We start from the raw sequence: 27,512 nt of genomic DNA on the forward strand, positions 1-27,512 counted from the left end.
GTCACAGAAAAAAATGTTATGGCTTTCCAACATCGTTATTTATAAGGAGAGCTTGTTGGTGTCATCATACCGTCGTCTAGCACTGCCATCTTTTACCTGCCTATCTCCCTCATTCGTCCACCTGTGTCGTTGTCTCAGTATCACTGTGAAGGTCACTGCTGTTTGTCCCTGAGTTACGCAACCACCCCATTGTGAAGGTAAAGTGGGTCTCTCATGCACACACACACACGATCAAGGTTACCATAGCAACAGTGAGTGCAGCATCTCTCTTCCTCCTCCACCCATGATGTGGATAGAGCAACGTCTCACCCATCATTCACTTCCTGCCCCTTCACCGCGACCTCTGATCTTCTCAGCATGAGCTGCCTGTAACCTCCCTCACCCCGTTTATCCAAATCATATCAACGGTGGGAAAATAAGACGACTGAATCACACCATCCAGAAATTCCTTATCTGCAGCCTTCAGCTGCTGGAATTTCACCAGATGTCAAACTGACATTTCATCACTATGGATTCCTGTTGGTCGGATTTACTTCCAGGGCTTAAAGCAAGGAACATTTGTGTCTGAAATATATTTCAGAAACCAAACATCCTCTGATAGAAAGAATGCATTTTTCAGCACAGACACTCAGTTTTCTGTATTCTGGTGAATTTATAAAAACGAACTTTTCTGCATCGATATAAGAGAAAGCCAAATTCCCTTCTAATCCCCAGTTTTGGTAGTACACATCATAACATGCTAAAATCATAATGTGACAAGCTGTAAACCCAACGGACAGTTAATATGACTGTGTTCATGTCCAGCCTGAGACCCTTTCACACTTCGCTCACTCCTCAGTTTGTGTCAACATAACATGTATCCTAAGAATTCCACTGATGTCAAATGGCTGGTTACTCACCACAGTAACCAAATGTCGTGCGGATATAGCGGCATGCTCCGGCTGCACCTCATGATGTGGTCGTGCCAGCAGGTTAAGGCTTTGCTGGCCGGTGGGCTCCTGAGGAAACAGACCATCAGGTAGGTCTTTGGCTAATCTGGCAGGGTGCTGATGGTGACGATGATGATGGAGGTGGTGCTGGAACTCTGGCAGTTTGTTCACATCCTGATGACCATACAGAGATGGAGGGAAACGACCCAAGTGGCGGAAAGGTGAGGCCTCATTGGAAGATGATTCTGTGGAGAGAAGGGGGGAGAGTTAGTTTAGAATTCCTGCAGTGGATAATTTCCACAGTCCGTCAGACGAGCAGATTTATGCTGCTGCATCGACTCGGACTGAAGCTGCTCTAATGAATGATGCACCTTTTTAATCTCAATGGTATAGTGTTGGAGCCATAGACTGTGCAAGAGGAAACCCCTGCTCACCAACTAAACCCAACCAACTGTGACAAATATGAACTGCGTAATTCACCATCGCCCTTTAATTATCATGGCAAAAGGAACAAAAAACCCTGAGGAAGCACTTTCAGTGCAGCAGCGTATGTGATTTCACATACGAGCATATACAATACAACTGAATATAATCTCTATGAAAGTGGTATGAGATAATCTTAGTGGATGTGGACCCAGTGCATAACCCTGAGGTGCACCACACCACATTTCATTTCATTTATTTGTTCATTTTCAGGCACAACAAATACCTATATTGAACATAAAATGCACAAAACAAAAAAAAAAAAAAAATTTGCCTGAAAAAGGAGTGGGACGAAGAAAACTTATTAAATCCCACCCCTATACTCACTCATCAACAAAAAAAACAAACTTCCCGCAGCTACGCCCATCATTGCATACAGACCTATCAACAGCCCCGGGCACATACAAGCATCTAAACGGCAGCTCGCAAACAACAATTAGAGCCTTCATAACTGAATACAGAATATATAAATTATAAATTGCATTACCACAGGTAACAGGCAGTAATAACTACAAGTAACAAACACACATACATATACATACATATATATCTACACACACATGTACATATATGTACATATATACGCACACTTTTTTTTTTTTTTTTTGGAATCCATACCAGCAATGGTAAGAGAACATACATTACAGAGCACACTAAAAGCATCATTGAGTATACTGTGACCAGACCAACTGTTTGTAGAGAAATTTAAATCTATGAATATTTTTGCATTGTTTCAATTGTAAACTCAGACTGTTCCAGATTTTCACACCACATACAGACACACAAAAACCTTTACGGGTTGTTCGAGTTCTGGGTAATTTGAATTCTCCAAAGCCTCTCACATTATAAACCTTTTCTCGAATTTCAAATCTAGTTTGTAAATTTGCCGGTAAAAGTTTAGTAAAAGCTTTATACAAAATTATGGATGTATTGTAATTAACCAGATCCTGGAATTTAAGTAACTTTGCCTGAAGAAAGAATTTGTGAGTATGATCTAGATAACCAGCCTTGTGAATAATACGCAGTGCTCGTTTCTGTACTGTGACTAATGGATTAGTTGTATTTTTATATGTGTTTCCCCACACTTCCACACAATATGTAAGATATGGAAGAACCAGAGTACAGTACAGAGTACGAAGTGCATCTTTATCAAGGTATGGTTTCACTTTGTTCAAAACTGCGAGGCTTCTGGAAATTTTGGTTTTTATGTGTCTGACGTGGGGTTTCCATAAAATTTTATTATCAATTACGACTCCCAAAAATTTATTTTCACTCACATTATCAATTGGTACACCTTCAATGATAATTGGTAATTCTACATTATATTTTAAATTACCAAAAAACATTGCTTTAGTTTTATTTATATTTAATGATAATTTATTTATGTCCATCAATTTTTTTATTAATTTTAGCTCCCTGTTTACGGTCATTACAAGATCAGTATAATCATCGCTACTGAAAAATATGTTGGTGTCATCTGCGAACAGTATGAGTTTAAGTACTTGAGAAACATCAAAAATATCATTTATGTATACATTGAAAAGTTTTGGTCCCAACACTGACCCTTGGGGAACACCACATGTAATACCAAGTTTCTCTGAATGGTAATGCCCTATGCTAACATATTGTTCCCGACCCGTTAGGTAACTTTTTAACCAGTTACCAGCTTTCCCTCGAATACCATATCTTTCCAATTTATCCAATAATATTGAGTGATTGATTGTGTCGAAGGCCTTTTTGAGATCAACAAAAATACCAACTGCATATTTATTTTTATCCAGTGTATCAGTAATTTCTTCTACTGCCTCAATTATCGCCATTGAAGTGGTTCTTTGCGTTCTGAAACCATACTGACCAACATTTATTATTTGATGTTTTTCAAGGAATTTTTCTAATCTTGAATTAAAAAGTTTTTCTAGAATTTTTGAGAATTGAGGCAGTAGAGAAATGGGCCTATAATTGGTAAAACTGTGTTTGTCATTACTTTTATATAGTGGTATTACTTTCGCAATTTTCATTTTTTTTGGAAAACAACCAGACTGAAATGATAAATTACAGATATATGTTAAGGGACTAGCAATATTCAGAATAACCTGTTTAACTACAGACATATTTATGTCATGATAATCCATTGAAGACTTACTTTTACATTTTAATGTGATATTTATTACTTCTTGCTCATTTGTAGCTGAGAGGAACAGTGAAAAGGGATTTGATTTTATATTACTGATATTTTCATTTTTATGACACGGGATGTCTGCTGCTAGTTCAGGGCCAACATTTATGAAGAATTTATTGAACCCATCGACAATATTACTCATGTTGTGATTTTCACCATTTGCATCAGTAAAATATTCAGGATATGATGTTCCAGAAGATCCTTGTTTAATTAAGTTGTTTAACACATCCCAAGTTCCTTTTATATTGTTTTTATTTTCATATAATCTTCTTCTATAATAAAGTTGTTTGCTCGTTCTTATAATATCAGTCAATTTATTTCTATATGCTTTATATCTTTGTTCCACTTCTTTTGTTTTTACTTTGATGAACTGTTTATACAGATTGTTTTTCTTTTTGCAAGCATTAATAATTCCTTTTGTGAGCCAAGGACTTTTTATCTTTTTTTTTTTCTTTGTCATGTGTTCGTTTACAGGACAATGTTTATTGTACCACATAGTAAAAATATCTAGGAAATTATCATAAGCCTTGTCCACATCTGACTCTTCATACACCGAACTCCAATCTTGTTGTGCTAAATCGAAATTGAAGGCATGAATTGCTTCTTCATTTATTGTTCGCTTTGCTATCATGATCTTGGTATCTATTTTTTTTAAATCACAGTCACACAAAGTAAAAACTGGTAAGTGGTCAGTTATATCACAGACAAGCAGACCACTATTAATTTGGAAATCCATGACATTAGTAAAAATATTGTCAATAATAGTGGCGCTATGTGAAGTTATTCTGCTTGGCTTTGTTATTGTTGGATATAGTGATAAGCTGTACATCGTGTCAGTAAAGTCATCAATGGCTTTTAACCTTGTTGGATTTAGCAAATCAATATTAAAATCACCACAGATAAATAGTAATTTTTGGTTCACCGAAGCAAACGTTTTTTCTATCCATTCATTAAAAGTGTCAATACTTGAACTGGGTGTCCGATATATGCAACTTATTATAACATTTCTCTTTTTGTCATTCATAATCTCAATAGTCAAACATTCCAAAATTCCATCAATAGCCATAGACATAGTTGTTACAACATTATAGTTTATAGAGTTATGAATATATATAGCAACCCCGCCGCCCGCCTTATTTAATCTATTCATGTATTTTAAATCATATCCATTCAAACAAAAATCTATTCCTTTATCGACATTGAACCAAGTTTCAGTGATGGCTATAACACTAAAGGGGCGAGAAAATTGTTGTAAATAGTCCTTAATGAAATCAAAATTAGAGTACATACTTCTGCTGTTAAAGTGAATTAATGAGAGCTTCCCGTCTAGGTTAATTTCTTTTTCATATTGTTCCTGAGTGAAATAATTACAATTTTTAACAAAAGTAGAGAGAAAGTTACTTTCAGAATCTATTTCTGGATCTATTATATTATGCTCCTTATATTCACAATCTAGATCAATTACTTTCTGTTGAAGAATTGATTTCAACGTGTCCATGTCATTTCCTGGTGTAATTGATACATTGGTGTCAGTTATACTTGTCCAGATCCTCCATGTTCCTCACTATCAGTACTTTTGCCTCTTCTGGTGTCCCGTTTAGCTTAATGAAAATCTTACAATTTATTACCCATGTATGTTGTATTTTACCGTTCTTCTTCAGTTGCCTTGCCTTCCTCGCGATGTCTGCGTTTTTTCGTGTCAGATGCTCATTAATGAAAACGTCCGTGCCTTTCAGTTTGCGTCCTTGTTTCAGCAGTGCGACCTTGTTCTTCCGATTGACAAATCTCATAATGACGGCCGGCGGTCTGTCACTCCTCCTGGGCAGCGAGTGACATGCTTCTATGTGCTCTAGGTCCATCTCTATCCCCTTGCTTTGGAGGAAGGACGCCACCTGTTGCTCTACCGAGCGGGTCTCCTCGTCGCTGGGCTCCCCGACGTTCCCGGCCACCGCGCGCGCATATGAGCGCGGCTTGATTTTAATACCGCTGATGACCACGTCGTTCGTATGGGTGTACTGCTCCAGCTCATCCACCCGCCGCTCGAGATCCATGATCCGTCTGTCCTTCTCGGCATTTTGGAGGCGTAGCTGTTTTACCTCCTCCAGAAGCAGCTCCTGCTGCGCCCTGACTGCGGCCACGTCTCCGCACAGCGCTCCGAGGGAGGTTTTAATGTCCTCAACCTCCTCTGGTGTTGGGCCTTTCTTGGGTGGCATACTGAAGCGAGAGCACGAGGCGGCCACCACGAGGGACCCGGAAGCGGAATTTCTGATGATGGCGCCTGGCTAGGCCCGCTGGCTGATGGTGGAGCCTGGCTGGGCCTGCTGGCTGATGGTGGAGCCTGGCTGATGGTGGAGCCTGGCTGTGGCCTGCTGGCTGATGGTGGAGCCTGGCTGGGCCTGCTGGCTGATGGTGGAGCCTGGCTGATGGTGGAGCCTGGCTGTGGCCTGCTGGCTGATGGTGGAGCCTGGCTGTGGCCTGCTGGCTGATGGTGGATAGTCTTAAACTAAAGTATTTTTCTAAAGCTATACCTCATCCATTGGTTTGGAAGCCTCAACATTAGTGTTTTGGGTCCCGCCATGTTGTTTTTTTCCATGTTTTTTTTTGGAGCCAGAAGTGACCAGATTAACGAACATATTCGTTAATGCTAGCAGGTCTGTGCAATGCACAAATAGAGCTTACTAGGTAGCACTAAGTAATATCTAAAATAAATCCTCCTTACTCACATAAACTGGAGCACAACCTTCTTGAATGGACTGACAGCAGACATATTATTGGTCAGATAATTGCACTAAAAATGCTGGAAAAGCTTAGCACTCAGCTAGCAGCCGTCTGAGTCACACTTCACCTGTCAGTCACAAAGCCACGCCTTTAAATGGTAAATGGCCTGTATTTATATAGCGCTTTACTAGTCCCTAAGGACCCCAAAGCGCTTTACATATCCAGTCATCCACCCATTCACACACACATTCACACACTGGTGATGGCAACCTACATTGTAGCCACAGCTGTCCTGGGGCGCACTGACAGAGGCGAGGCTGCCGGACACTGGCGCCACCGGGCCCTTTGACCACCACCAGTAGGCAACGGGTGAAGTGTCTTGCCCAAGGACACAACGACCGAGATTGTCCAAGCCGGGGCTCGAACCGGCAACCTTCCGATTACAAGACGAACTCCCAACTCTTGAGCCACGATCGCCCCGATGCAACTTTGCCATGATGCAAATTTAAAGGTTAATGCGATTTAAACAGGTGAGTTATAAAAACATTACCTCCTTACATTTGTTATGATGGATAAAATCAGCTAAAGAGACCAAAACTATTAATTGCAAAACCATGAACATGACACATTTGACATAAGTGGGAATTAGATGAGCAATTTTTTGGACTTCACAAATAAAAATACTTTTTCTATTTTTAATGTAAAGATGTGGATAATGTCCACAGAAGTAGGAAAGCGTCAAATCAGTTGCTAGTTAAAATAATTTCAGAGAATGAGCGTTATTTTACAATAATTAATTTAAATTAATGTTAATAGTTCTTTAGTAGATTTTAATTACTCATAAAAAAATTTTTCAAAGTAATCTGTGTGCTGGCATTTATCCAAAGCTTTTCACTCGAGACTTGAGAAAGAAGACGTGCACAAAGGCTTTACAGTTCAAAAATCTATTTCTTGTAAAAATCCTCTGCTGTGTCCTCCTCCTCATGCCTCTTATCTTTCATCATGTCGTTCTCCAACACATCACATTCAGTATCTCTCACAGAGATGAAGAGAAAGCAGCAGACAAAATGAGTGCAGGAGATCCCATCTGTCTACCTCTGCCATCCCAGCTCATTGGGCAGGACAGAGACTTTCATGAGTCTGCAGGCAGGCTGAGAGGAAACCCCTGTGCACTGACTGAACCCACCCATCTGTGATAAATACGAACACTGCATAATTCACCATCAGTCTTTATTTATCCTGAGTGGTGGTGGTGGTGGTGGGGGGGTGACTGAGAGAAGCACTTTCTCCATTTCATATTCATTCATGGTCCTTTCTATTTAAAGAACACTCAGACATGAAAGAACCATCAGAAGTGGCCGGTCCTCTTCATGTTTAGTTTGCTGGCGGACAGAAAATTAACCGATTTCATTAAGCAGAAAGTTTCTGAAATATACACTTGAAGACATTTAAAAGCTCAAGTCTGCATGTGAATCAATCAAGAATTAAACTTTAATATGACTAATCATGTCTAACCAACACAAGAGGCCAAGTGCATGAAACTCTGTATATTCACAGCGATAGACTTGTGTATTGTCCATCTTTTTATTTATTAAAGTCAATTTGTTAGGTTTTTCTGCTGCCTAGCTATAACGCTAGCTTGCATCACTTATGTTATTTTCACTGTCTGCAGGAGGAGGAGTGAGCAGATGATGCTGGAAATTTCTCCTGCAGCTTCAGCCTGAGCTGACAGACTGTTCGTCCGGCCGTCTGCTAGACTCCAATGTTTGTTCTGGCAGCAAAGACACGGAAAAGAAGGTGTCCTCCGACTGCTGTCGGTCTGCAAACATTATTTTTCTCTGCTGTATCGGTGCCAAAAACCTGTTTTCTGTGAGTCAACAAATGCAGACAGAAACCAGGAACAGAGACCTGATATAGTCTCAATTTTATCTGGAAAATACATGTCTGAAAGTAGGTTTCATTAAAAATAAAAGAAACATGTTGAATTTTGCTGTAAAACATTAACAGCAACAGGAAGCTGCAACAATAAATCAGGTCTCAGCTGAAATGAAAAACTGAAGCAGGCCTTTCAGGCGTCCGGGAAGCTGACATGGCTCTTCACGTCTCTGTTTGGCATCTTTTTCCCTAGTGACAGCTTCCTGGTTGCCATGCACAATGCTGAGTTGAGCTGTGCTCGGATTGGACAGAGGAGCCGGCTCTGCCTCTTTTCCATGAGACTACCAGCAAATCACAGGTCAAATTAGAGCAAGGGCAAAGTCTTCAGTATGCGCGTGTGTGAGAGAGGAGGAGAGATGTTTAAAGTTATGACTATTAAAATTCATTAACAGGTTTAAATGAGAAAAAACAAGGACACAAGGATGTTGACTTCTTGTTACTGTAAAATAAATCTGTTTCAAGTTAAGTATCGTGTTTGTCTTCTGTCTTTATTTCCATCCAATGTTTGTCTTGAAAAAAAAAAAAAAAAAGAAAAAAAAAAAAAAAAAAAAGAATCTCCCACTGCAGCGGGTAGGAATGTACCCACTGGAACATTTGGGGTCTATAACACAGATTGTATAGAAAAGATGGATGTAGCCACTGTGACATCACCCTTTTGTTTCTGAGCTCCGCATTTTGAAGCCTTACCTTTAGCATTTGGGCCTCCATCATGTTTTATTGGACCTAGTCACCATATCTGTGATGAGTGCCATGCAAGGTTATCAGCGAAGTGAGCAAAATTGGTTAGAAGGTTGGAAAACATCCAAATAAAATTCTACAATTTCACTGCATATAGGTCATATTGTTGATCAGATACTTGTAAGAAGGCCACAACAGGCTCCAATTAGCTTTAGAGACCACAACTGTTTGTGGTCAACAAAGTCTGCCAAAATCAACAGACACCAAACACTGATCTGCCCTGAAAGGGCCAAAAGAAGGAAGACAAAAAAAAGTGCTCATCCAACAGGTGATGTACACAAATCTGCAAAAAGCTATGTACCTCTCAAATATCAAATTATGAAGATTACAGATCTCACACTATAGTCAAAACTCCATCAGTCTCAAACCAACGTGGTCGCACAATACCAGCGTCTCAGGAGATCTCAGTGTTCCTATGTCAAGATGTTTCAAAAGTGCTTACTTTTAGTTTTCTTTGCCTTAAAAGCTTCATAGTAATCCCATTCAAGGTGTGAGATATCAATGTTATTGCCATCTTTGTTTACATCCAAGCAGTGATGCAGAATCAGGACTCTTTACAATTTTTAAGGCAGTAAAATTCTTTTCAGAACATGAATGAGCTAAGTCCCTCGAACAAGACGAATATCTGGATCTGGATTTGTCTGTAATATTTTCTTCTTCTGTCATTCTTATTTAATCATGCCCACTCTCTTGTATTGGTAAAGAATCCTTTCAGAAATTTCTGGATCCCGATTGAGTCCCCTTCTTCTGGTTAGACCTTTCCTAAATCCATTCTCAAATTTGGAGAAACCCAACGAAGAACACCAAACCTTTCCTATGAAACTCTTAAACTACTTCAAAAAGCAAACCCATTTCCCTCTACCTTTTATTAGAGTTATTCCAGTCGTTCCAGCAGCATCCATTTCACCTGCCTGGGGAAATCTAAAAGCAGCTTCCAGGAAAACAAAAGTGCAATCTTCTTCCTGTTTAGGAGCTTTCATTTCCCCCAGGAGGCTTCATGCCCGTTGTCAGACAGAAAAGTCAAAGGGATGCTCGTATGGAGACAAATCAAAGGAGCAATGATACATTTTTAGCCAAATTAAAAACTTGTCTTTAAACAGCAGGAACCTAACTGTACTTGGAGGAATCTGAACCGAGAAGTTTCTAGTTTACAAAAAAGAAAAGCACTTACATATGCATGCCAAAAAGGGCAGCATTTGTGCCAAAACAACCTCACAACAGAGGAAAATGCTCCACAGCTCACTTACTGCAGAGCTCCAGTTTTACCTCAGCCTGGTAAAAATGGAGCCCTGCAGTGAGCCAGTAGCTGATCTTATTCTTCAGCTGTGCGCTTGTTTCCAGCCCAGCACCTGCTTCTACCAGTCATATCATGTAGCAATACTGAAATGCATCTGTCTGTGGTGCACAGGTAAAAGTGAATCCCTGCAGTGTGGGAGCCATCGATCTTCTTGAATTTCTATACAACCTCATGTGTAAAACACAGCAGCTGTCCAGCTGCCAATTAGGAGCCCAGGTTTGTGGGGACACAGTCTGGTGGTTTACTCTGACCTAGATTCAATTTTGAGACTTTGCTCAGGAACTGCGTCATTAAAACAGCCGGGAAGGTGCAGTGAGGATGCCAGCACCTTCTGCCGCAGCTTCAGATGACTCGATTATAGAAATGGAATATTTTTAAATGCAATCCTTTTGATACAGAAATTATTAAATGGAAAAAAAATTTTCAAGCACAGGTCTTAAAATGCTATGCTCAAAATCACAGTACCCCACTTCAGTGTGTCATTCTGGGATTAACATTATTAAACAGAAACTATTAAAATGTTGCTCTGTGAAAATGATATAGCATCTGCACTAGAAAATACTGGAAAACTATATGTGTCAGCAATGGAAATGGGTTCTATCATAGCCTATTTTTGCAGTATTTGCAGCAATAGAGTCATCTATATTCAACACTTCTGTACAGACAATATTTAAAAGTCTTTTCTATGTTTTTGTTCCTCTACATGTGTACAGCACACATGCTGTGGAAGACTTAAGCACTTCTTCTGAGGAATGTCAGCTTAAGGACTTAAACTATGTATTTGCAGTTGATATAACATCACCTGCACTGGGTAAAATCCTATTAAGGACGCTAGCAGTTTTTCTTTCTTATTTTATCTGGAAGACCTTCAGCCAGCTATCAAACAAGCAAACCGCACATTAGAGGAGATGTGAGCACCATCTGCGCGCATGTTTACAGGCTGGACTGTAGAAACATATTTAATCACCGAAACAGGATCACTGTGAAGTAACACACAGCAGGCGCTTACCTGTGAGCAGCAGCTGTGTCCATATTAGACACACGGACAGAAACATGGTGAATGCTCCTTTGCAGCTCACTCTGAAAGAATCAGCTCCTCGGATTTCCTCCTGCAGCTTGTCTCGGTGCTGTAATCAGCCCGCGGCTCTTTCCTTCATTAAGCAGCCGCTGCCAGAGCTCCGCAGACCCGCTCCGGCACCGAACCCCGCGTCGCTCCTTCTCCGCCCTGCCGTGCCCTAAAGCGGCCTGGCCGAAAAACGAAGAGTCGTTCTCCAACCGCGTTAGATGCGAGCAAAAGCAGAGGACTCTCTCCCTCTGACATCAAAGGAAGAATAGTGTTTGTGTCCACATCAGCTTCAGGTGGAGGATGAAGGCTGGCGAGGATGAAGAGAGAGACGAAGGGGAGGAGAGAAGGCGTGGAGAGGAGACGAGGATTCGTCCTTAAGAATATCAGCGCTCAAATTAATCTCAATACTATTAGAATGATTTCAGTCATCTTCGCCATTATTTTGTTTAGCGATTAATAGAATTACATTTATAAAAACCTATGTTAGCAATAATGCAACAAATCGTTTACCCAGAACATCGTTTTACTTTAAATGACTGCAATAAAATTGTAATTTTTCAGTCACTAGCCTGATCCCAGAATGTATTTATCATATCATATTATATCATATAATCCACCATCATGGCTGATATTTCTGTGTGGAGTCTGGCTGAGTCCTCTCCGGGTACTCTGGTTTCCTCCAACAGTCCAAACACGGGCTTGTTAGGTTCACTGGTGATTTTAATTGGCTGTAGGTGTTGTAGATGTAAGTGTGAATGGTTGGTCTGTGTTCCCCTGCTACAGACCGATGACCTGTGCAGAGTGTATCCCGCTTCTTGCCCTATGGCAGTTTCCCCACAACCCTAAATTGGATAAGGAGAAGAAAATGGATAATATAATATAATATAATATAATATAATATAATATAATATAATATAATATAGGTGACTATAAGAGACTACAAGGTAACTCTAGCTCTGGCTGTCTGGACTTTGCTTCATCACCAGGAGTGTAAAGTATGAAATAATAATACAAATAATACCTTCAGTTTGGAGATGCTGCTGTGGAACACCAGCTTGAAGTTGCTCTGTGGCTCCAGCTCAATCCAGATCAGTCAAACGTGGGATGCTTAGAGGAGACAACAACTGACAGTTGTAGCCGAGTCCATGCTAATCACCTGATTGTCAGCTGCCAGAAGCTTAAAACAAGATGTTTGGCAGAGATTTGTCAAGTCATTCATGGGCACGGCCCACATACTCATCTCCGCTGCTCATCCCAGAAATGTGTTTTCCTTACAAATAAGGCTCAATTTAAGGGGAAATAAACAGAATAAATAAATGAATAAAAAAAGGGGTATTGCCAAAAAGCTTTGTTACAATAATAAAATAATTTAGCAAAACATAAATTTTCTTACTTATTTTAATATATACAATTATTACTTTTTGACCAACTATGTGCACAAGTACAAGGAATTGGGCTCTAATTATTTCTTTGCTCTCAGAACACAGTCGACAACAGACAATACCAGCATGCGCAAAGACAATGGAATAACAGAGCCTTTCCAAAAAATTAGAATATCATGGAAAAGTATATTTATTTCCATAATTCCATTCAAAAAAACTTTCATAGATTATAGACTCAGGGCCCACAACTTAAATGATTTTAAGGACTTAGTTGTTTATTTGTACATAATTTGGGCTTCCAGCTCATAAAAGCCACAAAAATAGGAACCTCTTACAGACAGGTCAGACCTGTCTGTAAGAGGTTATTAATGACATTTGGTAATCTTGTTTTCTCAAAGGGATTTTTACCTGTGTAGGTTGTTTGTAAAATTACTGAAACACCCGAAGCTTCATATAGTCAATATCTGCAACTTCAAAGTGAAAGAGCTACGTGTATTTATGCACTTGGCACAGGAGCTGTAAATATTCATCTCTACCAATTATTCCTGACAGAGGAGTTATTCTAAGAACTCAGAGCTGAGGTTCCCCTTTTCTAAGACTGTATGTTCTTAGAAAAGAGGAAGCTGTTAGTTGTTTATCACACAAGAGTTCATGTCAAAAGTCACATAGACATTTGCTTAGTGATCAATAAAAGAACACATTTCATGAAGCTGATCACACTATATACAATTTTCTTCTGACAAACATTTATGGCTCTCAGGCTTTTTTCACATTGATGTGTTTAACAAAGTCACAAATATTTATAATGTCACTTTTTTTTTTTCAAATTCAGATTCAGGGTTTGCAGTAGTGACTGTTGAGTCATTTTTGATAACGTTTCCCAAAAGAAAATCATTAAATAATCATTACTATTCAAAATTAAATCATTTTTCTTAGCATATTGTTAATACATATTATCACAGCATCAGAATTTACAAGTAAAACTGATGATGGTACAAAAATTAAACATTAAGATGAACAAATATAATGGGCACATCTGATTATGTGTTAGTAAACTGTGAGTAAAGAGGCAACAGGTAACCATGACAATATTATAACTATTTATTTCCTGTTATAAAACAGTTGACATCGTATAAATTTTTAAATATGAAAAAAGCCAGCTTTCATACTGTCCTTTTCTTCTGCTGTGAATCTTACTGTTTCACTGCTCAACTTGCTGGTAGAGCTGTCGTCATATTTATAGAGACTATAGATAAAAACTAATTGGAAAAATAAAATGAAAATCGAAATAATCCTGCACTGACAGGAATGACAATCTGCAAATTCAGTAGTATGAACAAGTGTTTGCATATTTGATTTTCTAATCTTTTTGGATATTTGTCCATTTAAATGTTTCAGATTGTTAAACAAATTTAAATTTTAGACAAACATAACAGTGGGGTTGGGTTAATTAGAAACACTAAATTGTGAATGTGGGGGTGAATGTGAGTGCAAATGGTTGTCTCTGTTCATGTGTTAGCCCTGCAAAAGACTGGCAACCTGTCCAGGGTGTACCCTGCCTCTCGCCCTAAGGCAGCTTGGATAGGCTCCAGCGCCCCCGCAACCCTGAAAAGGATAAGTGGAAGCGAATGGATGGATGGAGATAACACAAGTAAACACAAAATGAGTTTCTAAATGAAGGTGTTTATTATTAAGGGGGGAAAATTTTCAAATCTACACGGCCCCATGTGAAAAAGCAATGGCAAACACTTTTTCACACCACTGTACAAGTTCTGAAGTATAAACTGAATATTCCCCACAGTTCCCCATCATTCCACAGGGTGAAGCTGCAGCTCAAAACACTACAACCACAACCACAGCCTACACTAGTTCAAAGCACACTGATTCTCAGTGTTGTGTCATAAACAGAAATATTCTGCAGACTTTTTTAAAGAATACTTAAATGAATAAAATAGATTAAATAAAATGCAGGTGAATATGGAGCAGAGGGGGTGGAGTCAGTGTGTGTCTGCAGAGAGTGTGTAGAAGGACAGAGCAGCAGCAGAGCAGTCCAGACATACTGCTGAGGGAGACACAGGAATGATGGTGGACTCTGCTGTGTCTGACAGCAGAGCTGTTCCCACAGCAGTTCACTCTGCAGCACTAACAGTCATCTGAACTGCTTCTCATTCCTCTGTCAGTCACTGCTGGATTAAACTCTGCTTTTCACTCCACTTCCCAGTAACAATGACCAGTTGGAACATCTCCCCAAACACAAGCTGCTGCTGTCCTTTCTTAGCCCTGGTAACTTCACTTCCAGCTGTAGAACAAAGGATAAAAGAACAGAGATGATAAATGAGTGTTTACAGAGGCTCTCTTCAGCAGCTGTCAGTCAGTGTTGCAGGAAATCCAGCAAAAAGAGCAGCAGGGACTTGGTTGTGGTGGAGCAGCTGCGTGCCTTCCTCTCAGTTTTGGACTTAATATGCAGAACTAGAAACACTTTATACTTATACTTTATACTTACTTTATTACTGTACCAACACTTTAGTGATGGCTCTCTGTGTTTTCATGAACATCTCATCTATTTCTGCATCACTTTTTAATAAACAGAGACTGTCCCTGAAGTTATCTGGATGAAACCCCTAAGAGAAGGACAAATATATATAAAATATATATAATTTTTTTAATATATAAAATATATATAAAATAGTAGCAGAGCTTCCGTTCTGCATGCTAATAAATGTACTCTTAAATAGCACCCAGTTAATTTCTCTGCTTCAGTCAAATTGATCTCAGACCTGTCACGAAGATGAAGCTAATCTGGTGTTAAAATGAATACAAAAATATGTGAGATCAGATTGGAGAGTTTGATTCAAATTGTATGGCTGTCAGTTAGAATCCAGCTTTATTTCTTGTAGACATGAACACAACACTAATTATCTTCACAGAACTTAAACACCTGATCACAAAAAGATTTTTGGCTCATCTGACTGGTCGAATGTCGTCTGTCTCCTCTTACATCTTCAATGAATCAAGCAGGCACTGAAAAGTTTTACAGAAAACACAGGAGTTTTGCTTTCATACTAACTTTCTTTAGCACAATACTTCTGAAGCAAAGATGGAGTACACCCTCTACTGACCTCATACACTCTAGTCTGCAGTGTGGATTTTTGGCTAGATCAGAGAGCAGCTCCACATCTGAATCCTTCAGTTTAGAATAGAATAGAATTCAACTTTATTGTCATTGCACATGTCACAGGTACAGGGCAATGAAATGCAGTTTGCATCCATCCAGAAGTGCTTTAACCATGATATAGATATATTACAATATATACATTCACTTGTAAATATGTGTTGGCTTTAGGGACAAAATCTCAAATTGAAGGTTAAAATTGCATAATTGTAACAAAAAATTAATTCATTTTAAATTAATATCTGAGGAAAAATTACTTTGAATTTACTAACAATCTGGCAAAGATTTAGTAAAAAAATGACTAAAATATCCATTACAAAGAAATGAAAACCTTTTGTGTTTAAGTAAAACTCAAATTGGATTCAATAATTTTCCAATTAAACTTTATAAATAATGACTGAATAGTAAGAGAAAATCAAATTAATTTAACTTTTCTGAGTAAAATGAATCAATTTCACAAAGAGAACATTCAAACAGTAATTGTTTTTATTGTGGAATATAAAATGTATACAAAATTTATAATATAACATTTTTCTGATTAATTTAGATTGCATGCACTGAAATTCTTCACTAGTGCTTGGAATAATAATAATAATAATAATAATAATAATAATAATAATATAATAGGAAGAATAGGTCATACTTAGAAATACAGTTTCAGCCAACTCCTCAAGAAGGTCCGTCTTTACTTTGGAAAAGTAGAAGATTTCCATTCTTTTTATACTCCTCAGTGGCTCTTTCCAGTTACATTTCAGTTTTGCATGCTGACTGTGGAATAGGGAACAGCTTTGGCCAGGTCTCACAAAGTTCTGCCTTTTGAGAATAATGGTGTCCCGAGAAGTGGTTGCAGCAGAGTCTGCATTGGATACAACTGGATTGGATGATGAGTCATAGTCAGCTGACAGTTGATCAGTGTCTTTGTCTTTTATCTGGTCACTTCTGCGAATAGTGAAGTAGTCCTGAAATTTTGGTTTAAAATACTGAAGTCGTTTGAAATCCCAAAGGTATCCTTCACAACACTTTGCAGCTCCTTTTCTGTTGGTGGGATCCCTGATGGAAGAACCAACTTCTCGATTTGGTCATCAGTGATTACATGGAGCTCTATCTCGTTCAACCTAGAATAAAATGTAAATGGGCAGAGTTAACTTATATTAAATAGGGTCAACTTAGTCAATTTCTTCTGCTTCAATTTCAAAACTAGTAGTTTAATTCAATACAATCATCCATCACAACCTATTTAAAATTCATAGTCTACATACTGATCAGCTGAATTTAAGTTGAGGGATCTTCCAGCAACTGAAAAGCAGACAACATTAATAACAATCACACTCTCTGAAGTAAAAATTTTACACACACAAATTGTTAAAGACAAATTTGAATTAATACTAAAATTTTTAAAGGTGAGGTTCACATATAAAACGAAAGGTCCAAACGCATAGAAAAATCTCAGTTTTCAAAAATACTCGGGTACGTGTGGACGTAGCCTGATACACCAACCAAGTTTAACTGGAAACTCGCATCATCCCTCTATGTGAGCTGTGCCTGCACTAAAGTCACAGGGCTCCGACAGCATGAAAATGTAAACCAGTTATGTTGCTGGAGTGAGCCACTTTAGCTTAATTACCACAACTGAAAAACACTGCGTGGAGACAAAAGCTTCAAAAAACTGTGACTGACAAAATCCCGCACAATTTTTTTTAACTACATCACTGAGTGATGTAAATGAGGGAGGTTACAGCCCATCGAAATACATCATTAATATATGTTTTAATATGATAAAACATGTGGTTAGTCAAAGCTCTGAAGTAACACAGCCACAAAAGCTTGGAAAGTGATCTTATGCTAACAGTTCACTTCGTGCTATTTTGCGTAAAAATACGATACTGTCATTACAGTGGTCATTATTAATCTAATTTTGACGTATCATACTGTTTAGAACTTTAACTTAAAACTGCTATACGTTATTGTTTAAAACGTGTTGTATATTCATACAAATTAAGATAATCTCACCTCAGACAAAATGGAGATCATCCACTGCTGAGCCGTGAGTGTCCTGCACATGGCACAACAGACTACGGGCGGAAGTGTAGAATGATTGAAATGAAAATGCTTTCATTAGTTAAATCTATTAGATTTCGTCATTTTTCACGGTACTCATACATTTTTGTTAAATCTGCTCAACAAAACTATTGCTTAATTGACCCCAAACAAAATTGTGAAAATTTAAATAACTGAACATCTCAAAAATGTTTAATTTTGTTTAGATTTAATTAAAACACCACATACATGTTTTTACTGAGTAATAGTTACTATTACTTTCCTATTAGATACTAATTAACCAAAATCACAGTTTTTACAGTGTATATATATATATATATATATATATATAATTTTCTGAGTCCTTGGTTGTACCATTTTGATTATTGTCATTTCCCTAGGTTTCAATTACGGCTGTCACGGGTTTAGTTCTTAGGTTTTGTGTGATGGCTCCCCTGTGTTCTGTCTTATGTCTACTGTGCCTTTCTCTCCCATGTTCCAGGTCCCTATGTTCTGTCTCCCCAGTCTAGTCAAGTTTACATGTCTAGGGTTTAGTTTGTGTGTTTACTGTTCTACTTTGAAGGTATGTGTCTCATGTCATTGTTTCTAGTTTTGCTTCCCTTGTCTTATCCAGTCCAATTACTCCCAGCTGTGCTCTCCTTCTGTGTCTCATTTCCATCGTTATCCCTCAGTGTATTTAAGCCCTGTGTTTCTCTTTGTTAGTGTTGCGTCCTCCCTCATAGCTGTGTATGATTAGCCTCCCCCCCGCGTACGATTTATTATTAGTTTTCCAAGTTTAGTTTTGTATCGTTTGGCCTTGTTTTCAGCAATAAAGCTGTGCTTTTGAGTTCACGTTCCATCTCGGTGAGTTTTGCATTTGGGTCCTCTCCTGCCTACACACAGCCGTTTTGTGACAGACACCTACATTCTTCACCCTAAACTACGACAAATTTTGAACACAGCAAAATTGTCCATAAAAATAAGAAGCCATAGGACACCTGAATTAAAAACAAACAAACAAACACACTTACCTCAACTAAGTTGTATATGGAAGAAAAAAAAAGAGTCTTTTGTTAGCGTGGGACCCGGTAATGTGGGGAAGTAACAATAATAATAATGTTTAAAAAGTCCACATGAAAAAGCAGGTTCTGTTTACAATTAAAAACTAAACTTAAAGAGAAAGCAAAGCTACTTCCAATATCAAGTTATTAAAAACAAAATGATGACAACAAAAATTAGAAGCTCATCAAAAAGAACAAAATCAAATCACTCTCAGACATCTGACACAGTCCTCTAACCAGAAAGAAGACTTCAATTGCCACAAACACAGACTACATGCTGAAGAACAAAAGCTATATGGCCCTCAGGTTTTCCTATCTCAGATTACTGTGAGGTAACCTTTTTCTTTTCTTTTTTTAACCTAGAAAACAGAATTGTTGATTTTATCCTCGACTACTGGTTTGGTGTATGGATTGTAAAGGACCCAATGTGAAAGACACTGGAGGCAGAGCATTCTAACTAAAAGTAATCTTCAGTAGCCATATCTAAAAGGAAAACCAGTACTGAAAGTACTGAAAACAGAGATTACTAACACATAAAATATCACACTAGGCCACAAATATATCCAATGCATCACCACGGGGGAGGGGGGCAGAGACAGGGAACATTACATTCATCACACAGCATAGGTGTCAGTTTATAAGGGACTTGCTTAACACTTCAAACTAAGGCACATTCAGTAAACTGACCTCAGAGTTTCCAGTCTACAATTTGGGCTCTTCAATGCAGCAGACAGCAGATCCACTCCTGAATCCTGCATCACATTCAAGCTCAGGTCCAGCTCTGTCACATGGGAGTTCTTGGCCTTTAGAGCTGAGGCTATGGTTTCATAGTGAGTCAGTGACAGTTGACATCCAGAAAGTCTACAATGACAGATACATTTTTAAAAATTTGTTATAAAGATAGCACGTTTTTCATACATTTCATGTGGAAATGGGGTGCTCACGCACAAATCTGTGGTTATCTTATATTATTTGCCCACTAGATGTCCTCATCAGTTCACTCCCTTGTCCTTTGCCCTAAAGGCCCAAAGGTGTACAAATGCAGACATGATAATCATGTAGATTTGAATTAGGTATGAAAAAGTGATGCAATGGTGGCCTTCTGATGCTAAGTCACCCAAAATGACATTGCACCTAAAAACTTAGTCAATAACACTCAAGGCAACAACAAGGCAAAGACAAAACAAACAACCACAACAATGACAACCACAGTCACATTTTTTTATTACTGCATCCATCCACTTATGCTGAGCCCACCCAGAATGGCCGAAAACCTCACACTATCTAAGGGAGCGGCCAGGTCTAACAGTATTCTTTCTCAAATAATGGATTAGGCAAAATAAATGTAAATAATAGCAATAATTTCTGTAACAAGGACAACCTTTAGCCTTATATCATTGTACATTATGCAATACCCTCATTCTTTTATCACTACAAAAGATAAATAAAAAAGATAAAACACACACACACAGAAAAATAATCAACCACAAAAAAAAAAAAAAACAATAAAAACAGAACAGCTTAATTAACACTGATTTAAGATGTTAATCACACCTTGTCTCACCAAGCCTTTCTGCAGTTCCTCACAGCTGGAATCAATTTCCATTTTCCCACCAATGTTGTGTTAAACTTCCACAGATCCAACTCATCCAGAACCTCTTCAAATGTTTGCAGCATTAAGACCAGAAAAGTGCACTGTGACTCCGAGAGGGCTCTCCCTAATTTGGTCTTTGACCTCAGGAACTCTTGGATTTCCTGATGCAATGTGCAGTCATTCATCTCCAACAGACAGTAGATGATGTTGATGCTTCTGTCCGGAGACATGTTGTAAATGTTCATTCTCGTCACATTGTTGATGACTCGCTGGGTGATTGATAATGCTCTGGGTCTTTCCTCTGTTTGACCCCACAGGCCTCTGAATTTTCTATAGCTGTTTAGTGTCATTGTTTGAATTGAATTCTTTGAATTGAAAAAGTCTATGAGTCTGTCATTTATTTGCGTATTTGTCTCTGTCTGACCAAGCAGATCTCCTAAGAGTCTGTGGTTGGACTCCAGAAAGAGACCATGAAGGAAGCGAACAAACAGGTCCAGGTGGCCATTTTTACTTTCGAGGGATTTCTGCATGACTCTCCACAAAAATTTATCCAAAAAGAATATATCTGTGGATGATGATGAATAAGATACTAAAGATTAAGGATAAATACAAAGACCATTTCTAAGGAACTTCTGAAGCATTTCTGTCTGCTGGTTGGTGTAACAGTGAAACATGTAGACTGCAGCCAGAAACTCCTGAAAGCTCAGATGAACAAAGTAGTAGACTGGTTTCTGAAAGATACCACATTCTCTTTTGAAGACATTTGTACAGACTCTTGAGTACAAAGAGACCCCTACACCATTGATATCATGTTGCTCCATGTCTTCTCGGTAAAACACGTTTCCTTTCTCTAGATGTTCAAATGGCAGGCTTCCCAGCTTCAGAATATCTTGCTCATCAGTCTCCATCAGTTTTTGTGGACGTGTTTTATGTCCCTCATAGTACTCATATTTTTTTTTGGTTGAATTAGTAGAAAATGTAAGTACATGTTAGTCATGGTCTTGGGCAGCTCTCCTCTCTACAGGCAGTGCAGAATTATTAGGCAAATGAGTATTTTGTCCACATCATCCTCTTCATGCATGGTTCTTACTCCAAGCTGTATAGGCTCGAAAGCCTACTACCAATTAAGCATATTAGGTGATGTGCATCTCTGTAATGAGAAGGGGTGTGGTCTAATGACATCAACACCCTATATCAGGTGTGCATAATTATTAGGCAACGTCCTTTCCTTTGGCAAAATGGGTCAAAAGAAGGACTTGACAGGCTCAGAAAAGTCAAAAATAGTGAGATATCTTGCAGAGGGATGCAGCAGTCTCAAAATTGCAAAGCTTCTGAAGCGTGATCATCGAACAATCAAGCGTTTCATTCAAAATAGTCAACAGGGTCGCAAGAAGCGTGTGGAAAAACCAAGGCGCAAAATAACTGCCCATGAACTGAGAAAAGTCAAGCGTGCAGCTGCCAAGATGCCACTTGCCACCAGTTTGGCCATATTTCAGAGCTGCAACATCACTGGAGTACCCAAAAGCACAAGGTGTGCAATACTCAGAGACATGGCCAAGGTAAGAAAGGCTGAAAGACGACCACCACTGAACAAGACACACAAGCTGAAACGTCAAGACTGGGCCAAGAAATATCTCAAGACTGCTTTTTCTAAGGTTTTATGGACTGATGAAATGAGAGTGAGTCTTGATGGGCCAGATGGATGGGCCCGTGGCTGGATTGGTAAAGGGCAGAGAGCTCCAGTCCGACTCAGACGCCAGCAAGGTGGAGGTGGAGTACTGGTTTGGGCTGGTATCATCAAAGATGAGCTTGTGGGGCCTTTTCGGGTTGAGGATTGAGTCAAGCTCAACTCCCAGTCCTACTGCCAGTTTCTGGAAGACACCTTCTTCAAGCAGTGGTACAGGAAGAAGTCTGCATCCTTCAAGAAAAACATGATTTTCATGCAGGACAATGCTCCATCACACACGTCCAAGTACTCCACAGCGTGGCTGGCAAGAAAGGGTATAAAAGAAGAAAAACTAATGACATGGCCTCCTTGTTCACCTGATCTGAACCCCATTGAGAACCTGTGGTCCATCATCAAATGTGAGATTTACAAGGAGGGAAAACAGTACACCTCTCTGAACAGTGTCTGGGAGGCTGTGGTTGCTGCTGCACGCAGTGTTGATGGTGAACAGATCAAAACACTGACAGGATCCATGGATGGCAGGCTTTTGAGTGTCCTTGCTAAGAAAGGTGGCTATATTGGCCGCTGATTTGTTTTTGTTTTGTTTTTGAATGTCAGAAATGTATATTTGTGAATGTGGAGATGTTATATTGGTTTCACTGGTAAAAATAAATAATTGAAATGGGTACAGTGGGGCAAAAAAGTATTTAGTCAGCCACCGATTGTGCAAGTTCCCCCACTTAAAATGATGACAGAGGTCAGTAATTTGCACCAGAGGTACACTTCAACTGTGAGAGACAGAATGTGGAAAAAAAATCCATGAATTCACATGGTAGGATTTGTAAAGAATTTATTCGTAAATTAGGGTGGAAAATAAGTATTTGGTCACCTCAAACAAGGAAAAGCTCTGGCTCTCACAGACCTGTAATGTCTTCTGTAAGAAGCTTTTCTGTCCCCCACTCGTTACCTGTATGAATGGCACCTGTTTGAACTCATTATCTGTATAAATGAGTCAAACAGTCAGACTCCAAACTCCGCCATGGCCAAGACCAAAGAGCTTTCGAAGGACACCAGGAAAAGTATTGTAGACCTGCACCAGACTGGGAAGAGTGAATCTACAATAGGCAAGCAGCTTGGTGTGAAAAAATCAACTGTGGGAGCAATCATCAGAAAATGGAAGACATACAAGACCACTGATAATCTCCCTCGATCTGGGGCTCCATGCAAGATCTCATCCCGTGGGGTCAAAATGATCACGAGAACGGTGAGCAAAGATCCCAGAACCACACGGGGGGACCTGGTGAATGACCTGCAGAGAGCTGGGACCAAAGTAACAAAGGTCACCATCAGTAACACACTACAACGGCAGGGAATCAAATCCCGCAGTGCCAGACGTGTTCCGCTGCTGAAGCCAGTGCATGTCCAGGCCCGTCTGAAGTTTGCCAGAGAGCACATGGATGATACAGCAGAGGATTGGGAGAATGTCATGTGGTCAGATGAAACCAAAGTAGAACTTTTTGGTATAAACTCAACTCGTCGTGTTTGGAGGAAGAAGAATACTGAGTTGCATCCCAAGAACACCATACCTACTGTGAAGCATGGGGGTGGAAACATCATGCTATGGGGCTGTTTTTCTGCCAAGGGGACAGGACGACTGATCCGTGTTAAGGACAGAATGAATGGGGCCATGTATCGTGAGCTTTTGAGCCAAAACCTCCTTCCATCAGTGAGAACTTTGAAGATGAAACGAGGCTGGGTCTTCCAACATGACAATGATCCAAAACACACCGCCCGGGCAACAAAGGAGTGGCTCCGTAAGAAGCATTTGAAAGTCCTGGAGTGGCCTAGCCAGTCTCCAGACCTCAACCCCATAGAAAATCTGTGGCGGGAGTTGAAAGTCCGTGTTGCTCGGCGACAGCCCCAAAACATCACTGCTCTCGAGAAGATCTGCATGGAGGAATGGGCCAAAATACCAGCTACTGTGTGTGCAAACCTGGTAAAGACCTATAGTAAACGTTTGACCTCTGTTATTGCCAACAAAGGTTATGTTACAAAGTATTGAGTTGTATTTTTGTTATTGACCAAATACTTATTTTCCACCCTGATTTACGAATAAATTCTTTACAAATCCTACCATGTGGATTCATGGATTTTTTTTTTCACATTCTGTCTCTCACAGTTGAAGTGTACCTCTGGTGCAAATTACTGACCTCTGTCATCATTTTAGGTGGGGCAACTTGCACAATCGGTGGCTGACTAAATACTTTTTTGCCCCACTGTATATATTTGTTTTTTGTTAAGTTGCCTAATAATTATGCACAGTAATAGTCACCTGCACACACAGATATCCCCCTAAAATAGCTAAAACTAAAAACAAACTAAAAACTACTTCCAAAAACATTCAGCTTTGATATTAATGAGTTTTTTGGGTTCATTGAGAACATTGTTGTTGTTCAATAATAAAATTATTCCTCAAAAATACAACTTGCCTAATAATTCTGCACTCCCTGTAGTCAACATGTGCTCCAGAACTGTAGCAGTGATCCAGCAGAAGACTGGGATTCTAGACATGATGTGGAGACTGCTGAATGTCTTCATGTGGGAGATGATTCTGCTGGACAGCTCTTCATCATTGAATCTCCTCCTGAAGTACTGCTCCTTCTGGGCGTCAGTGAAGCCTCGTACTTCTGTAACCCTGTCAACACATGTAGGAGGGATCTGACTGGCTGCTGCGGGTCGAGAAGTTATCCAGATGAGAGCCGAGGGAAGCAGATTCCCCTTGATGAGATTTGTCAGCAGCTCGCTAACTGATGACTTCTGTGTGACATCAGACACGAGCTTCACTTTAGTGAAATTCAGTGAAAGTCTGCTTTCATCCAGGCCGTCAAAGATAAACAAAAGTTTGCAAACAGCGAGTTGCTCTGCTGTGACCTTTCGTAATATTGGATGAAAAACATCAAGCAGTTCCAGAAGACTGTACCGGTCATCTATGATTACGTTCAGCTCCCGGAATGAAAGCAAGACCACCACATCAATGTCTTGGTTTTCCAAACCTTCTGCCCAGTCCAGAGCGAACTTCTGTACTGAGAATGTTTTTCCAACTCCAGCAACACCAGTCGTCAGAACCACTCTGATGGGTTTCTGTTGTTCAGGTAAGGCTTCAAAAATGTCTTGGCACCTGATTTGAGTGTCATGCATGGGTTTCTCCTTGGAAGCCATTTCTAGCTGCCTCACCTCGTGCTGGGTATAAACAGTTTTAATTTGTCTCTCTGTGATATTGAACTTTGCATAGATTCCCTGATAGACAGTTCCACTGCCCGTTTCATCAGCTCTTTCAGTCACACATTTATATTTCTTCCTGAGATCGATCTTATGTTCATCTAAAAGCTCCTGAAGGCCAGCATCTTCTGAAAGATAAGAAAAACAATCAAGAACAAAGAAAGAATTTAATATTGATTTAATATCTGAACAAAACACCAAAAAATAGTTTTCATAAATAAGCCCTTCAGCAGACAGATATTCAGTCTTACTTTGTATACAGCTGCTCCAACTTGCTGTCTGTGGCTGTGGAAATGAAGAAAAATTATAGTGCACACAAACAAGGAAATTGACTCACTAGTCAAATAAAGGTTATTCTGATTATGACCAGTACAAAAGACAATAAAGTCAGAGCCTTCATCGGGAATTAGATGTAGATATGGCAAACAACCCTGTTACGCCGCGAGGAGCGGTGAGGGAAACATCAGACTTCACTCTATCTTAATTGAAGTAATTGTTTTATTGTCTCTTGCCAACATCATGCACACGCAGACAGCAACTTCTCAAAATGGCTCCCAATCCATTTCCTCCTCCCTTTAAATACTCTAAAGACCACGCCTTCTTAATACAGACTGGCCTATAAAAGAGCTGCAATTGAGGCAGGCCTCTTCTTTACTGGGAAAACAAGATGGCCACCACAGAGGTAACCAGCAAAACACTTTGTTACATGAACGCTTCCCAACAAACCCTAAACACCAACTTCAAGCCAATTGCAGAAGTTATCACTAGTGATGGCCAAATGAAGCTTTCCGAAGCACTGAAGCTTGTATCGAAAAATGGTTCATTACTCGAAGCTTTTCAACACAGTCCTCTCCGGTGACATCTGGTGGCAAATATTTTGAAGAGCAGCTTGAATCTGCAAAATAAAACGGACTGCTCAATCATCACTGCTCACTCAAGAGTGGGGTTCTCTCCGATATTGGGCCACGGTTCCGTTGCTTTGAACATGTAATTGGTTTTGTTGTCTCGATTGGGGGGCTGAAAAAAATGTAATGCGTATTTGCGTAATACATGTTGATCAATAAACTTTCCCTATTTAAACATGCACTATGGTGTGGCCTTTCTTTGCTCATAACTCCTTGATGTTGGTAAATACAATAAGTGAGCAATATATACATTATACATATGATAACGCACAGCACATTATGGAGTATGCCCCTGCTGTGGAGTCCTTCCACCATCTACTTGTCATTCAATCACTGGACAGCTGGACAGGTTCATACAAAATATTAGATGAGGCCAATTGTCCTATACATATTTTTGACCTAGGGGTAGGATTGATTGTGAACTGGAAAGGGAAAATGCTTAGGGGGCTGAGTACGGCTGCATTGTTACTGATTTGTAGAATCATTTTGATTCGATACAGGATCCGATTCAATTTGATTGGAATCTGGAAAGTTTTGCCCCAGTCAGAAATATTACAATTCTGATCATTTAACAGTATATATCCATAATTTTGTATCTATTAAAAGAAAGCTGACACATGTGAGACTTAATTAGAGATGTAAACAGAGAGTTATGAAACCTGCAGCTGCAGAAGCCAGCGGAAAAAAAAGAGGCAAACACAGCGCGGACCCGACAACACACCAAAATCTGATTCTGACGCGTCGGGTCCGCGCTCTGTGTTTACGTTTGTATGCAGAATCCGTAAACCTGCTCCCAGTTACTGTTTTAGCTGTATGGTGTTTGACGACATGTTGGGAGGTTTAAGCTGAGATGCTGGCGTTTCAGGCATAATAACGTTAATTCACAAATCGACACAGGATTGTAATGAATCAATATCACTTTATTCAATTTAGCATGGATTGTAATCAGAAAGGCGATAATTAAAACCCACCCCTAATCAAGAACTTGCAAAGTAAAAACATGATCTATGTCAGGTAGCCCTTTTGTTAGTTACATTTAAAAAGAGGATTAGTGTTACTGTGCGCTGGCTG

The 27,512-nt window shown here is 39.4% G+C and overlaps 1 protein-coding gene and 1 pseudogene across 2 annotated transcripts in view; both read right to left on the reverse strand.

Annotated features, from left to right (window-relative positions):
- The window catches only part of LOC146555366 (receptor-type tyrosine-protein phosphatase R-like), a 40,290-nt gene extending 28,271 nt beyond the window's left edge, over positions 1-12,019 (reverse strand). Inside the window, exons 1-2 of the mRNA XM_085250825.1 lie at positions 11,289-12,019; positions 900-1,174 (exon numbers count right to left, since the gene is read on the reverse strand). Coding sequence (XP_085106951.1) covers positions 900-1,174; positions 11,289-11,334 — 321 coding nt within the window. The 5' untranslated portion in view covers positions 11,335-12,019. The remainder of the gene's footprint in view (positions 1-899; positions 1,175-11,288) is intronic.
- A 4,456-nt stretch (positions 12,020-16,475) lies between these two features.
- Positions 16,476-25,936, reverse strand: LOC146555367 (protein NLRC3-like; annotated as a pseudogene). The gene is made up of 6 exons (XR_014889323.1): positions 25,910-25,936; positions 25,788-25,821; positions 24,760-25,664; positions 20,562-21,609; positions 19,685-19,858; positions 16,476-17,014 (listed from the first exon to the last, which is right to left on the reverse strand). The product of XR_014889323.1 is annotated as a protein NLRC3-like (transcript).
- Positions 25,937-27,512: the final 1,576 nt, after the last annotated feature.

This window comes from Mchenga conophoros, linkage group LG17, assembly GCF_057382185.1.
Source record: "Mchenga conophoros isolate Kocher_MC1m ecotype Shallow Benthic linkage group LG17, M_conophoros_male_GT1.1, whole genome shotgun sequence".
NCBI classification, from domain to species: domain Eukaryota; kingdom Metazoa; phylum Chordata; class Actinopteri; order Cichliformes; family Cichlidae; genus Mchenga; species Mchenga conophoros.